Below are 20442 nucleotides of genomic sequence, written 5' to 3'. Positions count from 1 at the left end.
TTAGCGCAATTATAATTCTTTCTGCGTTTTATTCATTCTGACTATTTTACAAAAACAAACTGTGGATGAAAAAACAATTTTTTCTTCCACTATTCCAAGTTTAATTGCTAATGTCTTGGAGTAAAAAGTTAGCCTTATGAGAATTTAGGTAATAGTAGGGTAGTGTCGGGCGGTATAAGGAAAATTGTATGATATTGAGTATAAATCAAACTAAGTGTTAACTCTTAGTTTTGCGTGTATAATTAAAAAAAAACTGTTATTTGCTTATCTGTTTTTTTATTCACGATTTTGTTCATTCATCTCACAAATACAAAACTGTACAATTTTCTTCATATTTCACAACTTTAATAATTGTTTTAACTTAAAGACTCCATAATAAAATTATAAAATATTGGAAAGTTTCACAAATATATTAAAATTGTTTTAGTAAATTATGCTTTACCTTTAAAATGAATAAAATAATTTTTATTAAATTCATATATTCGAAAAGGTCACGGCGTATACTGATACGCAAGATCCCACTTTTATCTTTTTCAAGACAAAGTCCTACGTGACACTTGCTTTTATTTTTCAAAATTTATGTTAATATGTTAATCTAATCTATAAGATTAGTTATTAAAAATGAAGATTGTACGTACGTTTATTTCTAAATACAAGTAATAAAATATATAAATAACACAGACTGATAACTCTTAAATATAAATATCTTGGATTAGAATCTCTTCTAGGTTAGCAGAAACTTTCATCACTAAACATGTTCGATTTACATCAATTTTTAATTCCTCAGGTTGATAGAACTCTATTTTTAGGGTGAAAGGAACGTATATTGACACTTTAAGAACTCGTGTCAGCACCTATTGACACCCTACTCTGTACCATTTGGAATATGAAATTTGAACATCTATGTTTATAGTAAAAGGTATATTACAGAAAAAACGTTATATTACTTATATTTTACTAGATACATTAAATAATTTTCAACATTTTGACAAAAGTGTCAATAGGAGTTCCCTGTCGAACAGACGTTCCTCCGACCCTACTTGCTTAATAAAAGAACCCCTACGATGCTACACAGAATTAATAGCATCCTTTAAAGAAAAATTGAGAATTATATACTTTTCAAATTATAATGCAATGAATTCCTTGATAAAAACAATAAAAGCTTCAGAACCTTCAGATTCTCTAAAGCTAAAGCCAATATCAAGACACTTGAGGTATGATAGTAAAATTTAATTACACGTTGCTTGGTGAAAAGTTTAACAAACTGCACTTTTCACGATTATAGGAATTATTTTTTTCTTATTCAGAGACCTTTTGATGATGCCCAGGACCTTCGAGTTCTAATTGTTATCATTGAAGTGGTTTTATAGTGTATTGTATATGCAATCAATTAATTAAACATTTAGTCATATTCTGTACAGTATTATTATTTTGTGTATTTATCGTTTTTATTTTACTTTTTGAATTCAAAAATTTGATGTTTGTATTTTTTGTGATCAATTTTCAATTTGTTGTTTTTTCATCCGGAAAGCTGATACGATCAACGACAATACTGACGTAATCTACAATTGATTAACGTGAGACGAACTTAGGTGAGACTTGCGTGAGATGTAGCAGATCAGTTAAACTCGTGGCCATACCCATCAAAAGTGTTGCTTTTGATTCAGCTTAGAAAAAGTCACGCTACAAGCTTTAACAAGTGAGGCTCGTTCGTTTATTCAAATTTTTAGATGACGCCTATATGGGAAATTTCGAAAATAATACTTAAGCCGGTAAAAATTAAAAAAAACATCGTAGAAAAAAACATGTTAATGGTTTTCCATTGAAGGATTGGGTGATTTTGTTGCATTTATTGATACAAATATTTATATCCCAAACAGTGAAAATGGAATAAATTTTTAGTATAACAATTTCAACGAATTTTTCTAAATTTGTACACTTGCAAAAACATTTAATTCAAGCAATGCTCTGTAATTCAATCAGAATAGTAATTTTTTTTCTGTGAACTTCAATGAATTCGTGGTTATTAAAATGTGAATGCATATATAACGTGTATAAGGTACATGCTCTATGTATGTGTGTGTCTAAAACCGAAGCGGAATACTTGAATTTAATTTCCCCACAGAATAATAAATGATTGTATGAATGAAGAATATTGTGTAACTAATAAAAATTGCAAGGTCAGTGGTTCACTATTATTCGTGAAGTTTTTTGTTATTATATAAATCTAATGCTCATTTACTTTCTTTTTCTATATCTTCTTCTGCATGGTGCTCCGCGACATTGTCTTGTACATAATTGAGAGCAAATTGCGAGCAGTATTCAGCGATGCTATATACTCCATATGTACCCACGTCTGAATTGAAAATCTATTTTTTTGAAGGAAAGAGTCGTTATATTGCATATGATTCTATATTCAAAATTCTAGGGCAAATGCTAATATTCATTGCGAATTGTTTTGACCCTCCAACCCTTTCAAAAAAATGGAAAATCCGGAAGCTAAATTGAACTTGTCAAAACCTTGATGGATTTTCCAAGAAAAAAATGTTTTGGATATTTTCAGTTAAGGCCCAAATTTAAATAAAACTAGTTCGATTGCATGCATTTCTGAGAGAAAACAATAAGAAAAAGATAACTGACGAGTTTGTTTTGTACATAAAATCCACACACAAAAAAATTAAAGAATCTCAGCTAATATCATAAAATAGCGTTGAACTAATACGAATTATAAATGAAATTTCTTTTTATCTTTCTATATACAGTGGAACCTCGATAGAGTCAACTAATTATTTCCAGGCCTGTTGACTCTATTGGATTCGTTGACTTTATTGGAGTCCGAAAAAAATTAAATAAAATGTGATATTTTGATAGAAAGGGGTATTGTTTTATGTTTGTCCTAGATCACTGATAAATTCAAGACGATAGTCGAATATTCATATAATTAACCCATAAATTCTAAAATCTTTGGCTTAAAAAAAGTAATATATATGGCAAAAGTTGGAGGTTAAGGACTGATTTTACGGAATGTTTTTATTAATTAGTAAATATCTTAAGTATAAATTAATCTCCATGTGGTAATATTGCGGTCTATCCACGATGTTATGATAAGGACATGGTGTCCTAAAGATTTCTTTTTTAACTTTTTTTTAAAGAGCTCCTGTAGATTATTGAAAATTCCGATGCAAATAACATTATTAACTAAAATTTCTTTTAAACTGTTAGTGTATAAAAGAAGAGATTGAAAGTTCTTTACGTTATGACATTATTCTAAACTTCACAAAAAGAGCAATAAAACCAATTTTTCTCATTTTCTTCGTGTTCTGTAATATGGGCGCTAAATGGTTAGAGGGGTCCCGGTCAAAATCAAGAAAGCCAAAATCCCGAATGCCAAAATCCTGAATTCTTAAAAGTGTCATAGCTACCCCCGCGATTTCACTCGCGCTTGCTGGAGGCAAAGGGAAATCTTCTGTGTCTTGGAAAATTATTTTAAACATTTTCCTCCATATAATTTCATCCCTTTCAGGATTTTAAAAATTCGGGATTTTGGCTTTCGGGATTTTGGCCTTTTCGGGATTTTGGCGTTCCGGATTTTGGCTTTCGGGACTTTGGCTTTCGGGATTATGGCTGCCACCGGGTTAGAGATATCGACTTGAAGTCTTCAGATGACCCCCTAATAAGTCAACCTGAGAATTATTAATATGACCCTCATTTCCACCCTATCCTCTCCTTCACCACTAAGATCGTTTTTTTGTGATTACAGGAAAACATGTCATACTGGTTTTTCGGAAGATTAATTACAAAGATGGGGTGGAAATCAGGGTCGTATAAATAATCTTCCAGTTAACTTATGGGTGCTCGTCCGAAGACTCCCATGTCAATATCTTTAACCATTCAGCACTATAATCTTAAATGTACAAAAGAAGGACGATAAAACCGTTTTTTTGCTGACTAATTTTAATTTTCTGTCGCTTATTTTGTTTTTGATCCAAATTTTCCTAAATTAAAAATGTAATTTAAAATTATTTCACACGTTTTCTTCAGAAGGGTAATTTTTATGGTCGTTATCATCTATATTTTTTTTTTCTTTAAAAAGTTTGAATAGATTTAGAAAAAAATTCTTCATTATGTTGTACTCAAAATATATAGCATCCTGTACGTTTTTCCTTACATTACAAATTTTCTTAGGGTAAATGTGCCAAATTCCGGCATAGTTGCATGAAAGCGTCAAAGTCTCAATTTTGAAATGTAATGACGCTAGCACACCTTTTCAATTGAGTGAATTTCAATCGATTAAAATTTTTCCTCTTACTCTTTCAAAGTAAAATAAGATATATGTGTCTCTTTCTGTCAAATGAAAATTGAAATTGAAATTTAAATTCAAATTTCAAATTTAAATTTCATTAGACAGAAAGCGAAACCTATATCTGATTTCACTTTGAAAGAGTAAGAGGTAAAATTTCAATCGATTGAAATTCACTCAATTGAAAAGGTGTGCCAGCACCATAATATTTTAAATTCAAATTGATTTATTTTTATTCTTTCTTCTGAAAGAGTGTTGCTTGGAACCTTGTAGACAGTTTATCGTCTTTATTTACTCTAAAATCATTCTTAATACATTTTAAAATGAATAAAAATATAGACATAGCTTTGGTGCCCTATTTCGGCTACCTTCATTCTCATAGTTTCTTGCCCTTCGAGAATTCTTCCAATATCTTTTTCACGTCATTTCGTTTGTCGAAGCTACATTTTTTGTTATTCTTTTGCATTGTATAATCTATAGAGTATGTAACATCTAGAAGTTCATGAAAATTCGAGGAACAAAAAAGTTGGCCGAAATTGCAAGCTGGCCGGAATTTGGCACACTTCTCCATATATTGCGATCATAATTCAATTTTGACTAAGTTTTAATGTTCATATAATAATATCTCTCAGGGACATCTTTAGCCTTCCTTTGTTTCTGAAGTATAGAGGCATTACAATACTCGATATTTTTTCCAGAATTATAGAAAAAGAGAGATACTGTTTTGGATATTGTTTTTGGGTGGATCTTAAAGGATCACAAATGTAGGCTCTTTTGAAATGTGTGCTAGAGTATAACAATTGCTAAATAAATAAATAAATGAAATAAAAAATATTAACTATTCTAAATTATTATTCTGATTTAAAAAAAAATATTTTTAGTATATTATGCTAACCAAAAAAAATTAATTTAGGGTATTAAATTTGTATACGTAGATTATATAATCTGACATTAATTTGAAATGTCAATTATTTAATTATAGAAATTGTATTAAAATAAATTTATATGATATATATATGAGGTTATCGGGAAATTGAATTACGGTACATATGTATATTGATTATGTAACATTTAATTAAAAATTTAAAGAAAACTATCTTACATTGTTGCAACACAAGCAAATCTTTTCTATTGTTTTACAGTTTGATATGTGAGCTAAACCACATTGAATCATGATCGGAATTCATGTAAAATTGCATGTAAAAATTCAATATATCTCAAAACTAAAAAAATAATGTTTTTGAGAATGTCGAGGGAACATGTACCATTGAAGAGATGAGGGGCGGATATGGCGTGATAAAAATGCATTTGGGTATCAATTAATACTTCTAGTTTGATTGAAACATATCAAAAACAATTATTTCTACTAGAATAGTGTATATTTTCAATTTATCGATATAAAACATTTTGTTCACCAGAAGAACAATTATTTCCTTTTGCGTCCAACAGAAAATGCTATTACTTCTCGGTACACCCAGGGCTTTTCACACTTTTTCTTTCAATTAAAATGAAAAAAAAAATCCAGTTGCATTATAGAGCGGGTTTCTGATGGCAAAAGTCTAATGGCAAAGGAACCAAAGTAAGGATTTAAGTATGCTTTTTTTGTATCCCCCCTTCCCTAACCCCCCTTACCCAGGTCTTAGGTCATGAGACCTATTTTGAATATTTAAGTATGCTCCACAACATGGATTTTTTTATGAAAAAAAAATAGTGTGAAAAAACTAATGTTTTCCATAAAACAAATACTCCAAGCAAGTCTCTTAAAATATTTCAACTAAAGGCTCAATACATAGACGTTCTTATAGTTTTGTGGTAGTCGTTCAAGAGTGCTGCTATACTCCGTCGGTCACAAATACAGAGATGAGTGAGTATCTTGGGAAGGGAATTTTTCTTGAGCTCGTATCGGCTCGTATAAAAGGAAAGTTGAGCGAGTTGCACTGGTCAGTTACTACATGGATGCTCAACAGGTGAAAACAACCGTGAAGTGTTTGTGACTAAGGAAAAGCTTAGAAAGGATTTATTTTTTTCTGGAAAAAAATAAAGGTGTATATTCCCAATTATCCACATTTGGATTACTAAAATTAGTTAAAGTGTAGTGAAAAGCTGAGGATATTTTTCCAACATCTAAAGGTGTGACCAATAATTCTATCAGAAAATTTAATGAAAGTGATAATTTTGCAAGATAAAAAGTCATTGAAAAGATGCATTAGGAATGTGTAAAGAGAGAGAAATCGTATGCAACTTAATTGAGTTAACCTCTTATTGACATCAATTAAGCACAAAATACCTCGTGAAAAAATCCACCGAAATATCATCTGATTCTCTGTGCAGAAAAATCACAAAATAACTTCATTTAATGTAAAAACTGAGATTGCAAAGAATCTTAGTTAAAAAAGCTAACAAGACTTTTCCGTGTCAAGTGTGTGAAGTTGTTTTATTTGATACAATTTGTTGTTAATGCAAAAAATGAGCATTTTGCAATAGCGAAAAGCAGTCACTCACATCAAAATTTAGTGGCAACAAATTGATGTGAACTTGTATGTTACCACGCGATTAATATACCTCTAAAATGCGATAAAAAATGTTATTATAAAATTTGGCATTCGAAAATTCAAAGGAAAATGTAAATCTATATCATTGCATTAATTTTTAGAGTTCATTAGTATGATGGTGGCTTTAACATTGAAATTTTATTTTCAAAAATGCCAAAAACCTTTTGTAAAAGGTCTTTTCAGTTGAAAAGAATTATAACAATGTTTAAAATTGACATATTAACCGTATTTTATTCTAAAAATTAATTTTTTAGTTGAGGTATTTAAAATGCTTTTATTTTTTAATGATCAAGTTAATTATTGAGAATTGTTCAGAGAACAAGGTATTAAGTTATTCAACTCCGATGCTCATTTTTAATTAAAAACAGAACAGTACAAAATGCAATAGTAATTACTAGCACATACATAGAACTGAGAATAATCACTAGGGGAGATCGGGAAAATTTTAAACTATTGAATTTTCTTTTGAAAAAAAAAATAACATAGGCTTGATTGGGCTATTCTTCTGTTCGATATTTGTTTTTTTTTCAAATATTTGTTATTTTAAAATTGTTAAAAATCAGAAACTTTCTAATCAGCTATGTAGATTATATTTTTATAGCGCACCAAAGTATAAAAATCGTATATTTTTGTCGAGGGACTTTTTGCAATATAAGGGAATCTCTAAAACCTTTTATTGTTTTTTAGTAATTATTGTTTTAGAGAATTACAACGATCAATTACAAAAGTGTAGTCAAAGGCGATACTGAAAAAGTGTTTAGACTCCAAAGTCAAAGTAGAGGACTGTAGGGTAATTTCACACATTATATGGACTTAAGAATATTAGTATATTTGATGAGATTCTTAAGAATCTTATCTATTTTGAAATAATAGCTCATGTTAGTTTGGTGGAGATGCATGAAGATCCCCCTTACATTCCAGTAAAAAATCCATTTAATAGTTTATTTTACCTTAAAAAACAAGATAGGGGAAGTGGGGCACCTTTGAAATTGAAATTTTTTTCCTATATTTAAGTGGAACTCAGACATATCATAATGTAATTTAGCTTCTCAATATGTTTGTCCAACTAAATTATATCACGATAGAGCTCAATTTTATTTAAAAATAGGTGAAAAATCCCAATTTCAAAGGTGCCCCACTTTCCCCTACTGTTTCAAAATTTTGAAAAACCATTTTATAAATAGTTTTGACAATATAAATATAAAATTTTACGTTTTGTCAAATTTTAAGTAAAAAAAATTACAATTTAACTTAATTATTTTTCATTCTAGACAAAAGAAAATTAGTGTTATTTTTTAATTGGATCATCAAGTTTTCTTGTTATTCTTAAAGGATAAAAGTTTGAGAGCTCTTTTTAATAGGTTAGCTTTGAATAGCTTTACATTTTATCTTCAGTGTTCTCTCATCTAAATTTGCTGCTTAATTCACTTTTGATGACTTTTTTAAAAGTGGCATCATTTAGAGTAGACAAACGATTAACCTATACCATGCTGAGGTATAGCAATTATCTTTTTCTTAAGGATAATCTTGGTGATTGAAAAAAAAACTATTTACTGCCAATTAAGTGATGAAGGAGACACATTTTATGGCAAGAATACCTTTTAAGGTATCAGATAATATGACAGGATATTCTTTTATCGAAATTTGGTTCTCAAATTTTCCGTTAAGCAGTGTCTGTTTTTTAATTAAAAAAATATTTTGCCATCAGAATAATGTTGTCAACTCGTCGATCTTGGAATATTGAAGAGATTGAAGATGACATTCCTGACCAAAAGTTTACTCATCTCACTCTAGCAATAATACTAATGTTTGCTCAAATCTTCATTTGCATAAATCTTCTATTGACCAGCATAGAGAGTTTTAGAATTTTTTCTCAGACAAGACAAGAAAAAAGAAACGATCTTGTTTACAAATTGATGACTCGTGGACAGAAAGAATTATCCACGGTGACTGGGAATCAAGTCGTAGAATATCAGGTATTTCCCACCAGCTGAGAGTACACGCAGAGCAGAATATCATGAGAAAGAATGGGGGACTCCCATGCAAAATTAGGTGATTGAGATGATGGAAAATACGTCATACAGTTTCTTACGTTTTCTTTCTTGCATTTTGTGAATAACTCATTCTCCAAATATTGCGTGCTCAAAATGTGCTAATTGTATGCTTCTACCAAACCAGATTTAATTCGAAATGGAAATTCTCATCATGGGGGTTCCATTTGTGAGGCAATTGACAAGAATTGCACACAAACGAGATTTATCCGGAAAATTTTGATGAATCAAATCAAACTTCATAATTAAATATTTTATTGAAATTTCCGCTTTTTATTTGACTTCATCCGTCACTTTTAGATTTTTTTGTAACCTTTTTTTGCGGTAATTGAGCTGTGATTTTTTTTCCCAGAGCTTTCAATGTTTAAGCTTGAATGATACGACTTTGGAATTTAGAATTAGTCTATTTTTAGAATAGATTGATTTATTTAAAAAATTGCGATTTTTCGGCACTGAACGGTGCAATAAATAATTATATATCCTTATCAATGTATGACTAATTGACATTCGACACAAATTGCATACAGAAAATAGTTCTTTTACCTCTCTAAAAATCAAGGTAATTTTGTTTAAAATTTACTCTGATGTGATTGTCGTTCTTTTGAAATGTTCTTCTCTGGTCAAATTGGCGGTTTGGCTCAAAATATTTACTCATTCTTTAGAGCGATTGTATATGGTTGTTAACTCTTTTTTTTTCGAAAGTAGCAATGTTAATTACGTGTACGATCTCACTGCAAATTCATTTCACGAAGGTCAAGAAATTACATTTAATGCTCTTCAAATATCCATATATTAGAGCTGTGGCTCCATTCAGGTGTGATTTTGGCCGTAATCTTAATGCAATTTAGTGGATAATTTTACCTTTTCTCAAAGAAGTGGCTTTCGTAAATTCTTGCACATTTCTCATTTTAAAAGAAACTTTTTTCGCGGGGGCGATCTAACCATTTAAACCGTTTAAATTTGATTCTGTTCTAGGAAGGTGTACAGCAGCCGTAAAAGATGGGAACGCTGCCTCAATTGTCAATTCTAAAGGGGTCCCAGAAGTCGCGAGATGTGCAACTATTGCATAAAATTTTTGAAGAAAAAGTCGATCAAGGATGTGGCAACAAAACAGCAATTATATTCAATGGTATATCCAATTGCTTTCAAGATTCTTGCACAATAACATTAAATTAATGCTGTATATTTATTATATTTTTTCTGCTATTTCCTCGCATGTTCGTTACTTCAACCAGTGGACCATTTGAATGAGAGACGAATTAATTACAATACTCTGAATTCAAGTGCAAACCGTCTTAGTGCTACAATTCTTCACAGTATTCACGAGAGGCATGAGAAAGTGCATGGTAATCAGGATGGTGACTGGCCAATTGTCGTTTGCATGTCACCATCGGACAACTTGATAGCCACCCTCCTGGCCATATGGAAATGTGGGGCTGCTTACCTGCCCATTGATCCGTCATTCCCACAAAATCGCATTCAGCACATCCTTGAGGAGACAAAGCCGGTGCTAATCATTCACGACACTGACGGTAAGTTTTGCCTTTGCTCCATCACCAATCACCATAAATCACTCACCATAGAGAGTGCTGAAAGCTAAATTGAACTAATTGATGCTTTTTGCCTTGACAGTGTCCACAGAAGTATTTGGAAAAAATCCCGCCGTGTCTTTTGATGCACTAAAGAGGCAATCAACAGAATTCAGCAATGCCAATATTAGAGACGATGCTACACTTTCTGGTGCTGATACCGATCCCACCGCTATTATTCTCTATACATCGGGAAGCACTGGAATTCCAAAAGGTAATCACCTTTTTACCTCATCTATTTTGCATTCCATTTTGAAGCCACACAGTAGTGGCGGAATCGAAACTAAATCGCCTCGGGCATATTGCATGCATTAATCCATCCACGCAAATAATCAAAAGTCCACCGAAGATACCTAATGTTCTTATGCTCTTGCAATCATTCAGTCAATTAATCAAAATCATCGAGTTGATATTCTCGAATTCAAGGTTGTATCGAGAATAAGTTCAATTAATTACTTTTTCATCTTAGTTTGGCGACGTTTTTTCACACGGTTGTCGACATTTTAAAAATATCTCAAGTCCTCTCTTGATCTCCAGACGGTCTTTTGACCTTTCAAAAGTCAAGAGGATCTCAATAAAAAAGACAGAGGACTTAAGGAAAAAAAGGGGTGGCAAAGCGTCCCAGGCTTTGCGAAATGCTCGAATTCGTGACTTAGATTCTACCTCAGAAGTACTTTCGCATCATTTACCGTTTACCGGTACTCAACCGATTTGAATCGATTCATATATCACTCAATAGATTCCACAAAATAGTTTGAAGAGTAATAAAAATTATATTCGAACAAAAATTACTTATCGGGAAATAACCGGTTCACAATCGATTTGAACCGACTTATAAAACACTCAAAATATTTCCCAAAATACAGCTCAGGAGTAATTTAATTTAATTTCGTAAAAAAAATTATTTATCGGTTATGAACCGGTTCATTACCGATTCAAAACCGATTGGAACCGGTTCAGTTTTGTGGAAATTCCAAGACCTTTCCAACGACCCCAAACATGAACCCATTCGCTTGATAAATGCGCTCTCTAGTGTCTTTTTAATCTATGACCTTGAAAAACCCTTATTAGGAATGATTCAACGGTATTTTCGTCTGAGGACGAAATGTACGCCTGGGTAATCTCTAAAACATATCCAAAAATGAAAAAAAACATGGTTTTGTAGGGGAAGGGGTGGGGGGGAAATGAGGGCCATGTTAACGATCCTTGGGTCGACTTATGGGGGGGTCCCTCGAAGGTCCCAAGTCTCTATCTCTAACCGTTTGACCTCTAAAGCTGGCGACAGCCGGACAGACAGACGGTCAAACAGCGTGACGCCAAAAAACTCGAAACTTCAGTTTTCCAAAATTCTATCAAAATTCTATCCAAAATGCCTTGGGGGGTAAGGAGTCGAAATATATATATATGTATATAACTCAAAATCGAGGGATTACATATACTGCTCTCTCCGTGGAGTACGAGCAGTAATATCTTTATGTTGGAATTAATGCGCATTTTTGAAGATGAAAAATAAAATGATTTTTGTACAGAAGTATAAATGAAAGAAACGAGAAACTCCTGAAGATGTGTAGGTATTCCGATAATTTGTACACTGAGAGCAATTTGAAATTAATTAAGGACAATTATTAAAATGATTGATCTTCCTAATAACAAAAAAAATGAGATTGTTCAAAATTTAAGATTAGAAAATTCTACCAGTGTAGAATAAAATTTAGTCAGCAAAAAAAATGTTACAAGATAGGTCCAATATAGAGGGAAGTGGGGCACCTTTGAAATAGGGGCAACTTTGAAATTGGAGCAACTTTGAAATTGGGATTTTTCTCATATTTTTAAATGGAATTGAGCCATATTATAATTCAATTTAACTTCTCAATTACTTTGTGGAGCTAAATTATATCATGATAAGGCTCAATTTTATTTTAAAAAAATAGAAGAAAAATTTTAATTTCAAAGCTGCTTAAAATTCAATAGTGCTCTACTTCCCCCTACGTAACTAGTATTTAAAATGTTACAGTAAAAACTCAATTTATTTTCCCTTGCCATACCTTGCAAAAAAAATTTACTGCACTTCAAATTTTAAATTAAGTATTGGTTAAATTAGATTTTTTCTGTTAATTACTTAGTTTTTTACTGCTCATTTGTATAGTTCTATTCATACTTTATCAGATACATTGATGCAACCCCCTGGCAAGTTGCCTGAAATTTGAAGTCACTTTCCCATACTTCGATTTAAATTTATATGGATTTTTTTGCACTCGGTACCGTTATGCTAAATATTTAAAAAGTGAGAAGTTTTACCGTATTATAAGATACCTTTCCGTATGGAGGGCTAAATATACTAAATTTTTGTTTAAATAAATTTTTTCTTCGGAACACTGTGAGCTGAGACTCAGATCAATTTAGGAATTGGCTTCAAATAGCTCCATATAAAAAGGCCAACTTATCAGGCGCTTCATAGATGAATAGACTACTTCTAAAATATAATTCAATATTAAAGAAATACTTGATACGTTTTATGAATTTAATCAAAGAAATTTGGGCGGGAGAAGTAGAAAGAGAAAACTGTAAAGAGGTGTCGATATGTGCTGGGTCACGGAAATGGAAGGGTTGCTATTTCTTACCGTTTGCCTTCTAGAGTAAGATGCAGTAATTCGGAATCATGTCTATTTTAGAATCTTGAGATTTTCTCACTGTTTCGGATGGTCAAAGAGAGAAACAAAAATCACGAAGAAGTACAAGACTTTACATTCGAGAGTGTTTCTTCGTTTTTTTTCTTTTACCATCTAAAACTATAAGAAATTCTCAAAGTTCCAAATTACATTAAGTTACCCCATCTTACCGTAGGCCGGTTAATACAGTAGACTCTCGCTCAATCGGCTCTTTTTCAATCGGGCGGAAAATTTTGTTGACGATTTTCACGTTTGATTTTAAAGCAAATTTATTCAAATTTGCTGTATTTTCCCTTGTTTTATTGTGATTCTTTAAATTTGAGAGCTTTTTGTGGAATTTATGATCATTTTGATTTTTTGATGAATTTGCATGATATTTTGCCCCATATGCCCGATTGAGAGAGAGTCTACTGTAGGCCGGATGACGCTTAAAAATCGTGGCGCGTGATTAAGTTTTCGTGAAATTTCAGAATATCAAAATTTGATCTCTTGTAGGGTAAAGAGAGTGGAAATATCCACCCTAAAAGGGTTAAAAGTTTTAATGTAACTAATTAGGGATTTTAAACTCCAGGTCTAGTATCAATATCTCAGGATTTCATATAAAAAATACTTGAATGAATTTTGACATTCTTAATTATAAAAAATCATTACCTTTCAACTGAACTTTCTAGCCTTTAGTATATCTATCGCCAACTTACTTATAAAAGCAATAAAATTATGATGCATATTTTAGTAAAAGAAAAAAAGGAATTTCTCATTTTACCTGCAAAGATCCTAAACCTAAATTTTAATATATAAATTAGATATTTTTTTGTAAAGATTTTTTTTTACCGAAAAATTTTATTTTTTTTTCTTGCCAAATATAAAATTGTGTAAAGCTCATTTTAAATATCGCTAATTTTCTGATCAGGAAATATTTATGATTAAATTTATGATTAAAGGCTTCAGATTTTGAAAAATTACTTGCAATTGCGTGTTTAAAATTTCAAGACCTTTGCGAACTAGAATAATGCCCTAGACACACTTACGACTTAAGTCGAGAGACGATTTAGTGGAAAATGATGGAAATGTAGTTTGATCATTATTTGCAATATAATTACGCTAAGCCGTCTTTCGGCTAATCCTCAGGTCTGTCAAGGCCCTAAGCGTCTAGTCCTAGTCCGAAGACCGTATTAAATGTATCTACCTGAGGATTTATGGAACTCTACAAAATTTACAAGAACCTAGTGAGTTGCAATTTTATTTAATAAAAAAAAACAGAGCATTTTTCATCTCAGTGTTCCAAATATGCAAATTACTCTCTCGATTTAAGATGACATGGGCCTCTTACCACGGGCTTTCCCATTAGTGAAACCATTCTTGGAATATTCATTTGTTGACATAAATCCGACCAATATGCCCATGAGTCACTATAAACAAAAAAGCATCTTCACTTTTAAAAGATCTCTTGAAAGAAATAAATTCTAAGATATTACTGCACATGCTGGCAAAAGCTATAAATTTAGTTGGAGAAGCTTTTACTGTTTATTTGATTTTACGTCACACGGTCTGCAATTAAATGGTTTTTCAATGCAAATAATATGTAAGTTCTGTAAACAACACGTAAATTATCTAAATGTTACTAAAGTGGTTCAACAGGTTATTTGAGTGGGAGGAATTTTTTTTGGGTGTTGGAAATCGCATTTTTAAAATTGCTGATCTATGAATAATGGCTTTACGGATATTAGAGCCCTATAAGCCCTACTCCTAATTCCACCTCTTTGCTGAAAGACTTTGTGAAAACGGGTTTAACAGCACCTCTCTTGCGACTAGGAATTTTTATGCTGCAAGCTAAACGAATTGAATCTCGATTTAAAGAAAAAAAATACTGTGGTTTGAAGAGAGGATATGAAATGTGATGCAATCTCAATATCTTATTGCATAGCAATTTAATTCAAGTTTAATTATAGAATTGCTTTTTTTTAATGTGTTTTTTACTCTTTGATCTTGCAGGAGTTCGTTTACCTCATTCAGTTATTGGAAATCGTCTAACGTGGCAGTGGGATGAATTCCCATATTCACCCACTGAGTCCGTTGGGGTTTTCAAAACTGCCCTTACATTTGTGGATCATATTTCTGAGATATGGGGTCCTCTGCTCAATGAAATGGCCTTGCTTTGCATCACAAAGGAATCCACGAAGAATCCAGAGAAGCTGGTGCAGTTGCTTGAGGAGCATAAAGTTGAACGATTGGTATTGGTTCCTACACTCCTTAAATCTATCCTAATGTACCTGGGCCTGCAGAAGGGTAGCCGAAAACTCTTGCAGAAACTGAGAATTTGGGTATGCTCAGGAGAGACGTTGTCAGTATCACTGGCACGAGAATTTTTTGATCACTTTGAGGAAGGATCCCATGTCCTTTGTAATTTCTACGGATCAACTGAAATCATGGGAGATGTGACTTATTTCATCTGCGACAGTAAAAAAGCCCTTCAGACCATGGAGAAGATTCCCATTGGGTATCCAATTGATAATACTGTTCTGTATCTTCTGGACACGGAATTCCGCCCTGTGACTCTGGGAGAGATAGGGGAGTTGTTTGTATCGGGAATGAATCTTGCACGAGGCTATGTGAACAACCGAGATGCTCATCGATTTATTGAGAATCCCCTGGCTGTGGATCCCAAATATTCCCGTCTCTTCAGGACTGGTGATTTCGGACGGATAGAGAAATCTGCACTGATCTTCGAAGGTCGAACAGATTCACAGATAAAAATTCGAGGGCATCGTGTGGATCTCACAGAAATTGAGAGGCATCTCCTGAGTCTGCCGGAAGTGGACAAATCCTTTGTGCTGTGCTACAAACCTGGTGAAATCGATCAGACTGTGGTGGCCTTCACGCTGCTAACCACGGAGGCAAAGTCCCAGAAAACACTTGGAATGCAGATTGAGTCGAAGTTGCTTGAAGTCTTACCTAGCTACATGGTACCACAAGTTGTGATTATTGATGCAGTTCCGCTGCTGGTGAATGGAAAAGTTGACCGGCAGTCATTGATAAGGCAATATGAGAATACAAACAACAACGGTAATGTGCACTTCTTTCACTTCTTTTTCAAGTGAACTGGTTATTTTTTTAATGGGTTATTTTATTTTTATTTTTTTGAAACTCGTAAAGATGACTCCAATGTCATTGTCGATTACGACTACAGTGGTGTTCCGGAAGATCAGCTGAAAGTGGCCAAAGATCTCTTCGAGACAATTGGAAGTGTTATTGGACGATCTACTAGGACAACTCTTGCACTGCATAGCAATTTCTACGAGCTGGGAGGCAATTCCCTAAACTCCATCTTTACTGTTACACAGCTCAGGGATAAGGGATACAACATTGGGATCACAGAATTTATTGCAGCAAAGGATCTCGGAGAGATTCTGCAAATTCTGCATGAAGGTGTAACACAGGAAATCTCCAAGATTAACCCGAAGATAATTGAAGAGAGCCAGCAGTGGAAACTTACAGCTACTCCACTCAATGATACCCACAGAGCAGATGTGATTGAGTAAGTTAAAAATGAATTCCATTTATCATAACGTTTTGCAACAATTTTAAACGGTTTACCTATAATGTCCTTGATAAATTTACATCAACACATGAATTCTTGGTGAATCTTATTTGATAGTTTTGGTATTTAATTTAACCCTTTGACGACGAGAAGTTTTCCGCTGAGCAAAATTCAATGAAATCGAGTTTCCCTCGATATTTTAGCCTAAATAAGAGATTTACGGTTAAAAGGAAATTTTCCCATCCCTAGGAGTCCTGGAAAACTATGGGTCATATATGATCCAATCGTCCTTAAAGGTAAAAAAAAAACACAAAATTTTCCATACGACTAGTTTACTCGTTTGCTCTGTTATTTTTGAAGGATAAATAACTTGAATATATTTGTAATAATAAAAAAAAATTAGAGTACGAGTAAAAATTAAAACGATCAAAAATGAATTTTAAAAAACCTCATTCAATTTTTGGTCTCAAAGAATCTTGAAGACTGGTACACAAAAACATTAATTTTGATGAAAAATGTATTATAGTTTACTTTAATTTTTAATTTTTATGATATTCATCAAAACAAATTTCGCATACTGGTAAGGTAACACAGAGATAAATGTCGCACGCCTCACAAATACAATTCGCTCCTTGGAAATTACAAGGGGCCAACTCTCTTTTTGGCTATTTTGAGGTTTTAATACACTCAGACAGAGAATTTAATAAAATTTCAGATGATATGAGTCAATAAATTTCGTTATTAGAAAAGTTTTTCAAAATTTTGCTCTTTATGATTGCTTGCGCGGTTTTATTTGAAGTCAAGGGGCACAAAATAGATTTATCGTTCAAATTTTTGTGAAACAAGGGACTAACTCAAGCAAGTTGATCCCTTGTCATTCTAATTTCATGAAAATTTGCGCATCATTTAGAATAACAAAGAGCTAACTCATAAAATAACATATTTTGAAAGGTAAAAATATGTATGTTTCGATATTTATAATAATGCTCATACAAATAGAAAAGAATTAAATTGTTTTTATTAACATACATAAATGAGATAATTATTTATACAAAGTTGAATCTTTCATGCTGTCTCCTGAAAAATGGCTCAGATTGAGTTGGCCCCTTGTAATTTCCAAGGAGCGAATTGGTCTTATAATCCTTTTTTTCTGATAGCACCATGTGCACCTCAGTTTTCTTCGAAACATGTTTGATGGTACAGTAGAGTCTCTCAAATTCGGGCATATGGGACCGAAATGTCAGCCGAATTAGACAGAAATTCGGGCGACAAAGTTTTTGAAATGCAACGATAATTTAATCATGTGCATATAGATATTGAGTTTACATACTCATATATAACGTAAATTGAATGAAAATTCCTCAATAATGCAAAATCACATCAAAACTAAGACATACCATGCCAAATTTGAGCATATTTGATTCATTTGATAATCATAATCAAACTTGAAAAATGACAACAAACTTTTTTCAAATGTAACCGCTGCCCGAATTAAAAAGTAGCCCGATCTTAAAAGAGCCGAATTTGCGAGAGTCTACTGTAATGGGTAGGTGGTGCAATGTTGTTTGTCTCTGGGAATTTAAGACGTACAGTTGCACATTGCTGTGGATCTGGGAGTTCTTCCGGAGTTGATGCGCTTTCAATGAAGACTTCAAAGTCCACTTCTTCCACGTCTTGTTCCAAATATATTATTTTGCTTTCGTTCAGGACAAGAATGTCGGCATCATCGCTATCTTCCGGGCATAATATGTAGATGATTTCGGGTTCATTGATCATGATTTTTTTTCTCCATTTTTGAAGTCATCTACAAGATTAAAAAGTTATGAATTTACAACATATACGCAGAAGTATCTCATAAATTATCAAAATATTACCTTCTTTAGTCAGTATTGCACTGGGAAATCTCAGCTAATTGATATATCACACAATATTACACGAATAATTAACTATTTTTCGTACACATAAACAAAAACACGAAACAGTCTACCCTCAAATCTTCGAAAATCCACTAGAGACAAATTCGGTGTTTTTTTACCTTTAAGGACGATTGGGTCATATATGACCCATGAAAATTATGAAGCTTTCCTGAAAATACCAATAAACTATAATTTTCACTTTGTTGACAAATATTATGTATAGTTAATATAGTTTCTATTCCCAAGAGGTTTTTGCTTAAAAAAAATTAGAAATATTAAAAATATTAAAATTCAAGCACCAATGTGAAAATTTGAAAATTTGTCATTTTTTAGCTTAAATATTTTTTATATAGCAAGTAGCTGGAGATTTGCAAAAAATATCCTAGATTCCTACATCTTTCTACTTCGTGATTATGTACAAACATTAGAAAGAAATAACTTCAGGTAGTCAGGAAAAATTATTTTCTCTATGGGTCACGGGTGACCCAATCGTGCTTAACTCTTTCGTCTCTTTTGGAACTCTATTACCCAAAGAAGCATATAAATATTCTATGAAAAACAATGTTTTTTAATTATTTAGAACTGATATAAATCCGATTCTTGTGGATGATTACAAACTATATGGATATCCAAATGTGAGATATTTTTTGTAGGACCTCAATTAATTCCTGAGCTTAGATATTTTTGATTAAAAATTGTGAAATTGACTTGCAGCATATGCTGCGGTCCGGAAAGAGTTAAAGGGTTAACAAAATTTAAGGTTTTACAAGGAAGAAAATTCTTTAGATCTAGTAAAGCTTCTGGATAACATTTAATTAAACTACAAGATCATTAATGTTAATTAAAGTAACAAGAAAATTGTTGCATAGTGTTGTTAATTATTATCAACGTTTCATTTTCAAGAACAGACACAGAGAAAAAAATCTTTTGTTCTAACTAATTTTTTGTCCAATAGAATAATAACATCGAGTTTCTACGAGAAGGCAGATTTGGAGCAGTGGCTAAAACCAAATATTCTTAGGACGGATTATCGTGATATTCTGGAATTAATCTGGGATGTTCTTGTTGAGAAAGATCTAAGTTTTGTGGTGACAAATGAGCAGAATGAGACTGTTGGAGTGGCTCTAAATTTCGATGCCAGAGACGAACCCGAAGTGGCAGTTACGAATCTACTGATAATTGTATTTGAGTTCCTGGAGTTTGTTGAGGGTCCAATCAGAGACACTAAACTCCCTCCTGGCAAAAATGTGATCCTCCATTCGTTCATGATGGGCACACATGCTGAACTCAATGCACAGGAGAATATTGCACTGATTCAGTTTATGGAGGAGGAAGTCATCAAGGTGGCGAAGCGGAAGAAGTTCACAGGAATCTTCACAACAAACACGAGTCCCTTGACACAGGTACATTATTTTAAGAATTTTAGAGTCCAGAGATATTATTTGTACTAAGGAAGGAGACTAATCTTTCTCATTCTTGCAGCAACTGGGAACTGTGATGGGCTACCAGGAACTTCTGGACTACCAAGTAAATGAATACGTTTACACTGACGGAACACGACCATTTGCCAAAGCTCCAAATTCTCAAAGAGCGATAGTTCATTGGAAGCCAATTTCTGACAATTGATTGCTTATTCTGCCACAAATTCGCATTATTGATCAAGTTTATGCATTCCTTGAAGATTTTATAAAATACCATATCATGTGTGTAATTAGAACAAATAAGAATTTATTTTTAAGGTAGTTTTTTAATGTATCTTTTTTGATGAATTGTAGTTTAATCTTGCAAAATGTGATGCTTCTATGGAATAAAGAATTTGGAAAACTA

General features: G+C 32.5%; 1 protein-coding gene across 1 annotated transcript; it reads left to right on the top strand.

Moving 5' to 3' along the window:
- The first annotated feature begins 6237 nt into the window (after nucleotides 1–6237).
- On the top strand, nucleotides 6238–20442 carry LOC129807520 (beta-alanyl-bioamine nonribosomal peptide synthetase ebony). The gene is made up of 8 exons (XM_055856844.1): nucleotides 6238–6430; nucleotides 9879–10032; nucleotides 10139–10435; nucleotides 10536–10706; nucleotides 15154–16224; nucleotides 16315–16696; nucleotides 19571–20018; nucleotides 20098–20442. The coding sequence occupies exons 2-8, from the start codon at nucleotides 9903–9905 to the stop codon at nucleotides 20239–20241; spliced, it is 2643 nt and encodes an 880-aa protein (XP_055712819.1). The 5' UTR covers nucleotides 6238–6430; nucleotides 9879–9902; the 3' UTR covers nucleotides 20242–20442.

This window comes from Phlebotomus papatasi, chromosome 1, assembly GCF_024763615.1.
Source record: "Phlebotomus papatasi isolate M1 chromosome 1, Ppap_2.1, whole genome shotgun sequence".
Classification (NCBI taxonomy): domain Eukaryota; kingdom Metazoa; phylum Arthropoda; class Insecta; order Diptera; family Psychodidae; genus Phlebotomus; species Phlebotomus papatasi.
This window is presented reverse-complemented; position numbering and strand designations above follow the sequence as displayed.

Bases quoted from the DNA above. Each gene is read 5' to 3' on its own strand.
- LOC129807520 (XM_055856844.1), top strand. From the start codon at position 9,903: ATGGGAACGCTGCCTCAATTGTCAATTCTAAAGGGGTCCCAGAAGTCG. The intron at 10,436-10,535 runs GTAAGTTTTGCC...TTGCCTTGACAG, and splicing joins AATCATTCACGACACTGACG to TGTCCACAGAAGTATTTGGA. The intron at 10,707-15,153 runs GTAATCACCTTT...TTGATCTTGCAG, and splicing joins AAGCACTGGAATTCCAAAAG to GAGTTCGTTTACCTCATTCA.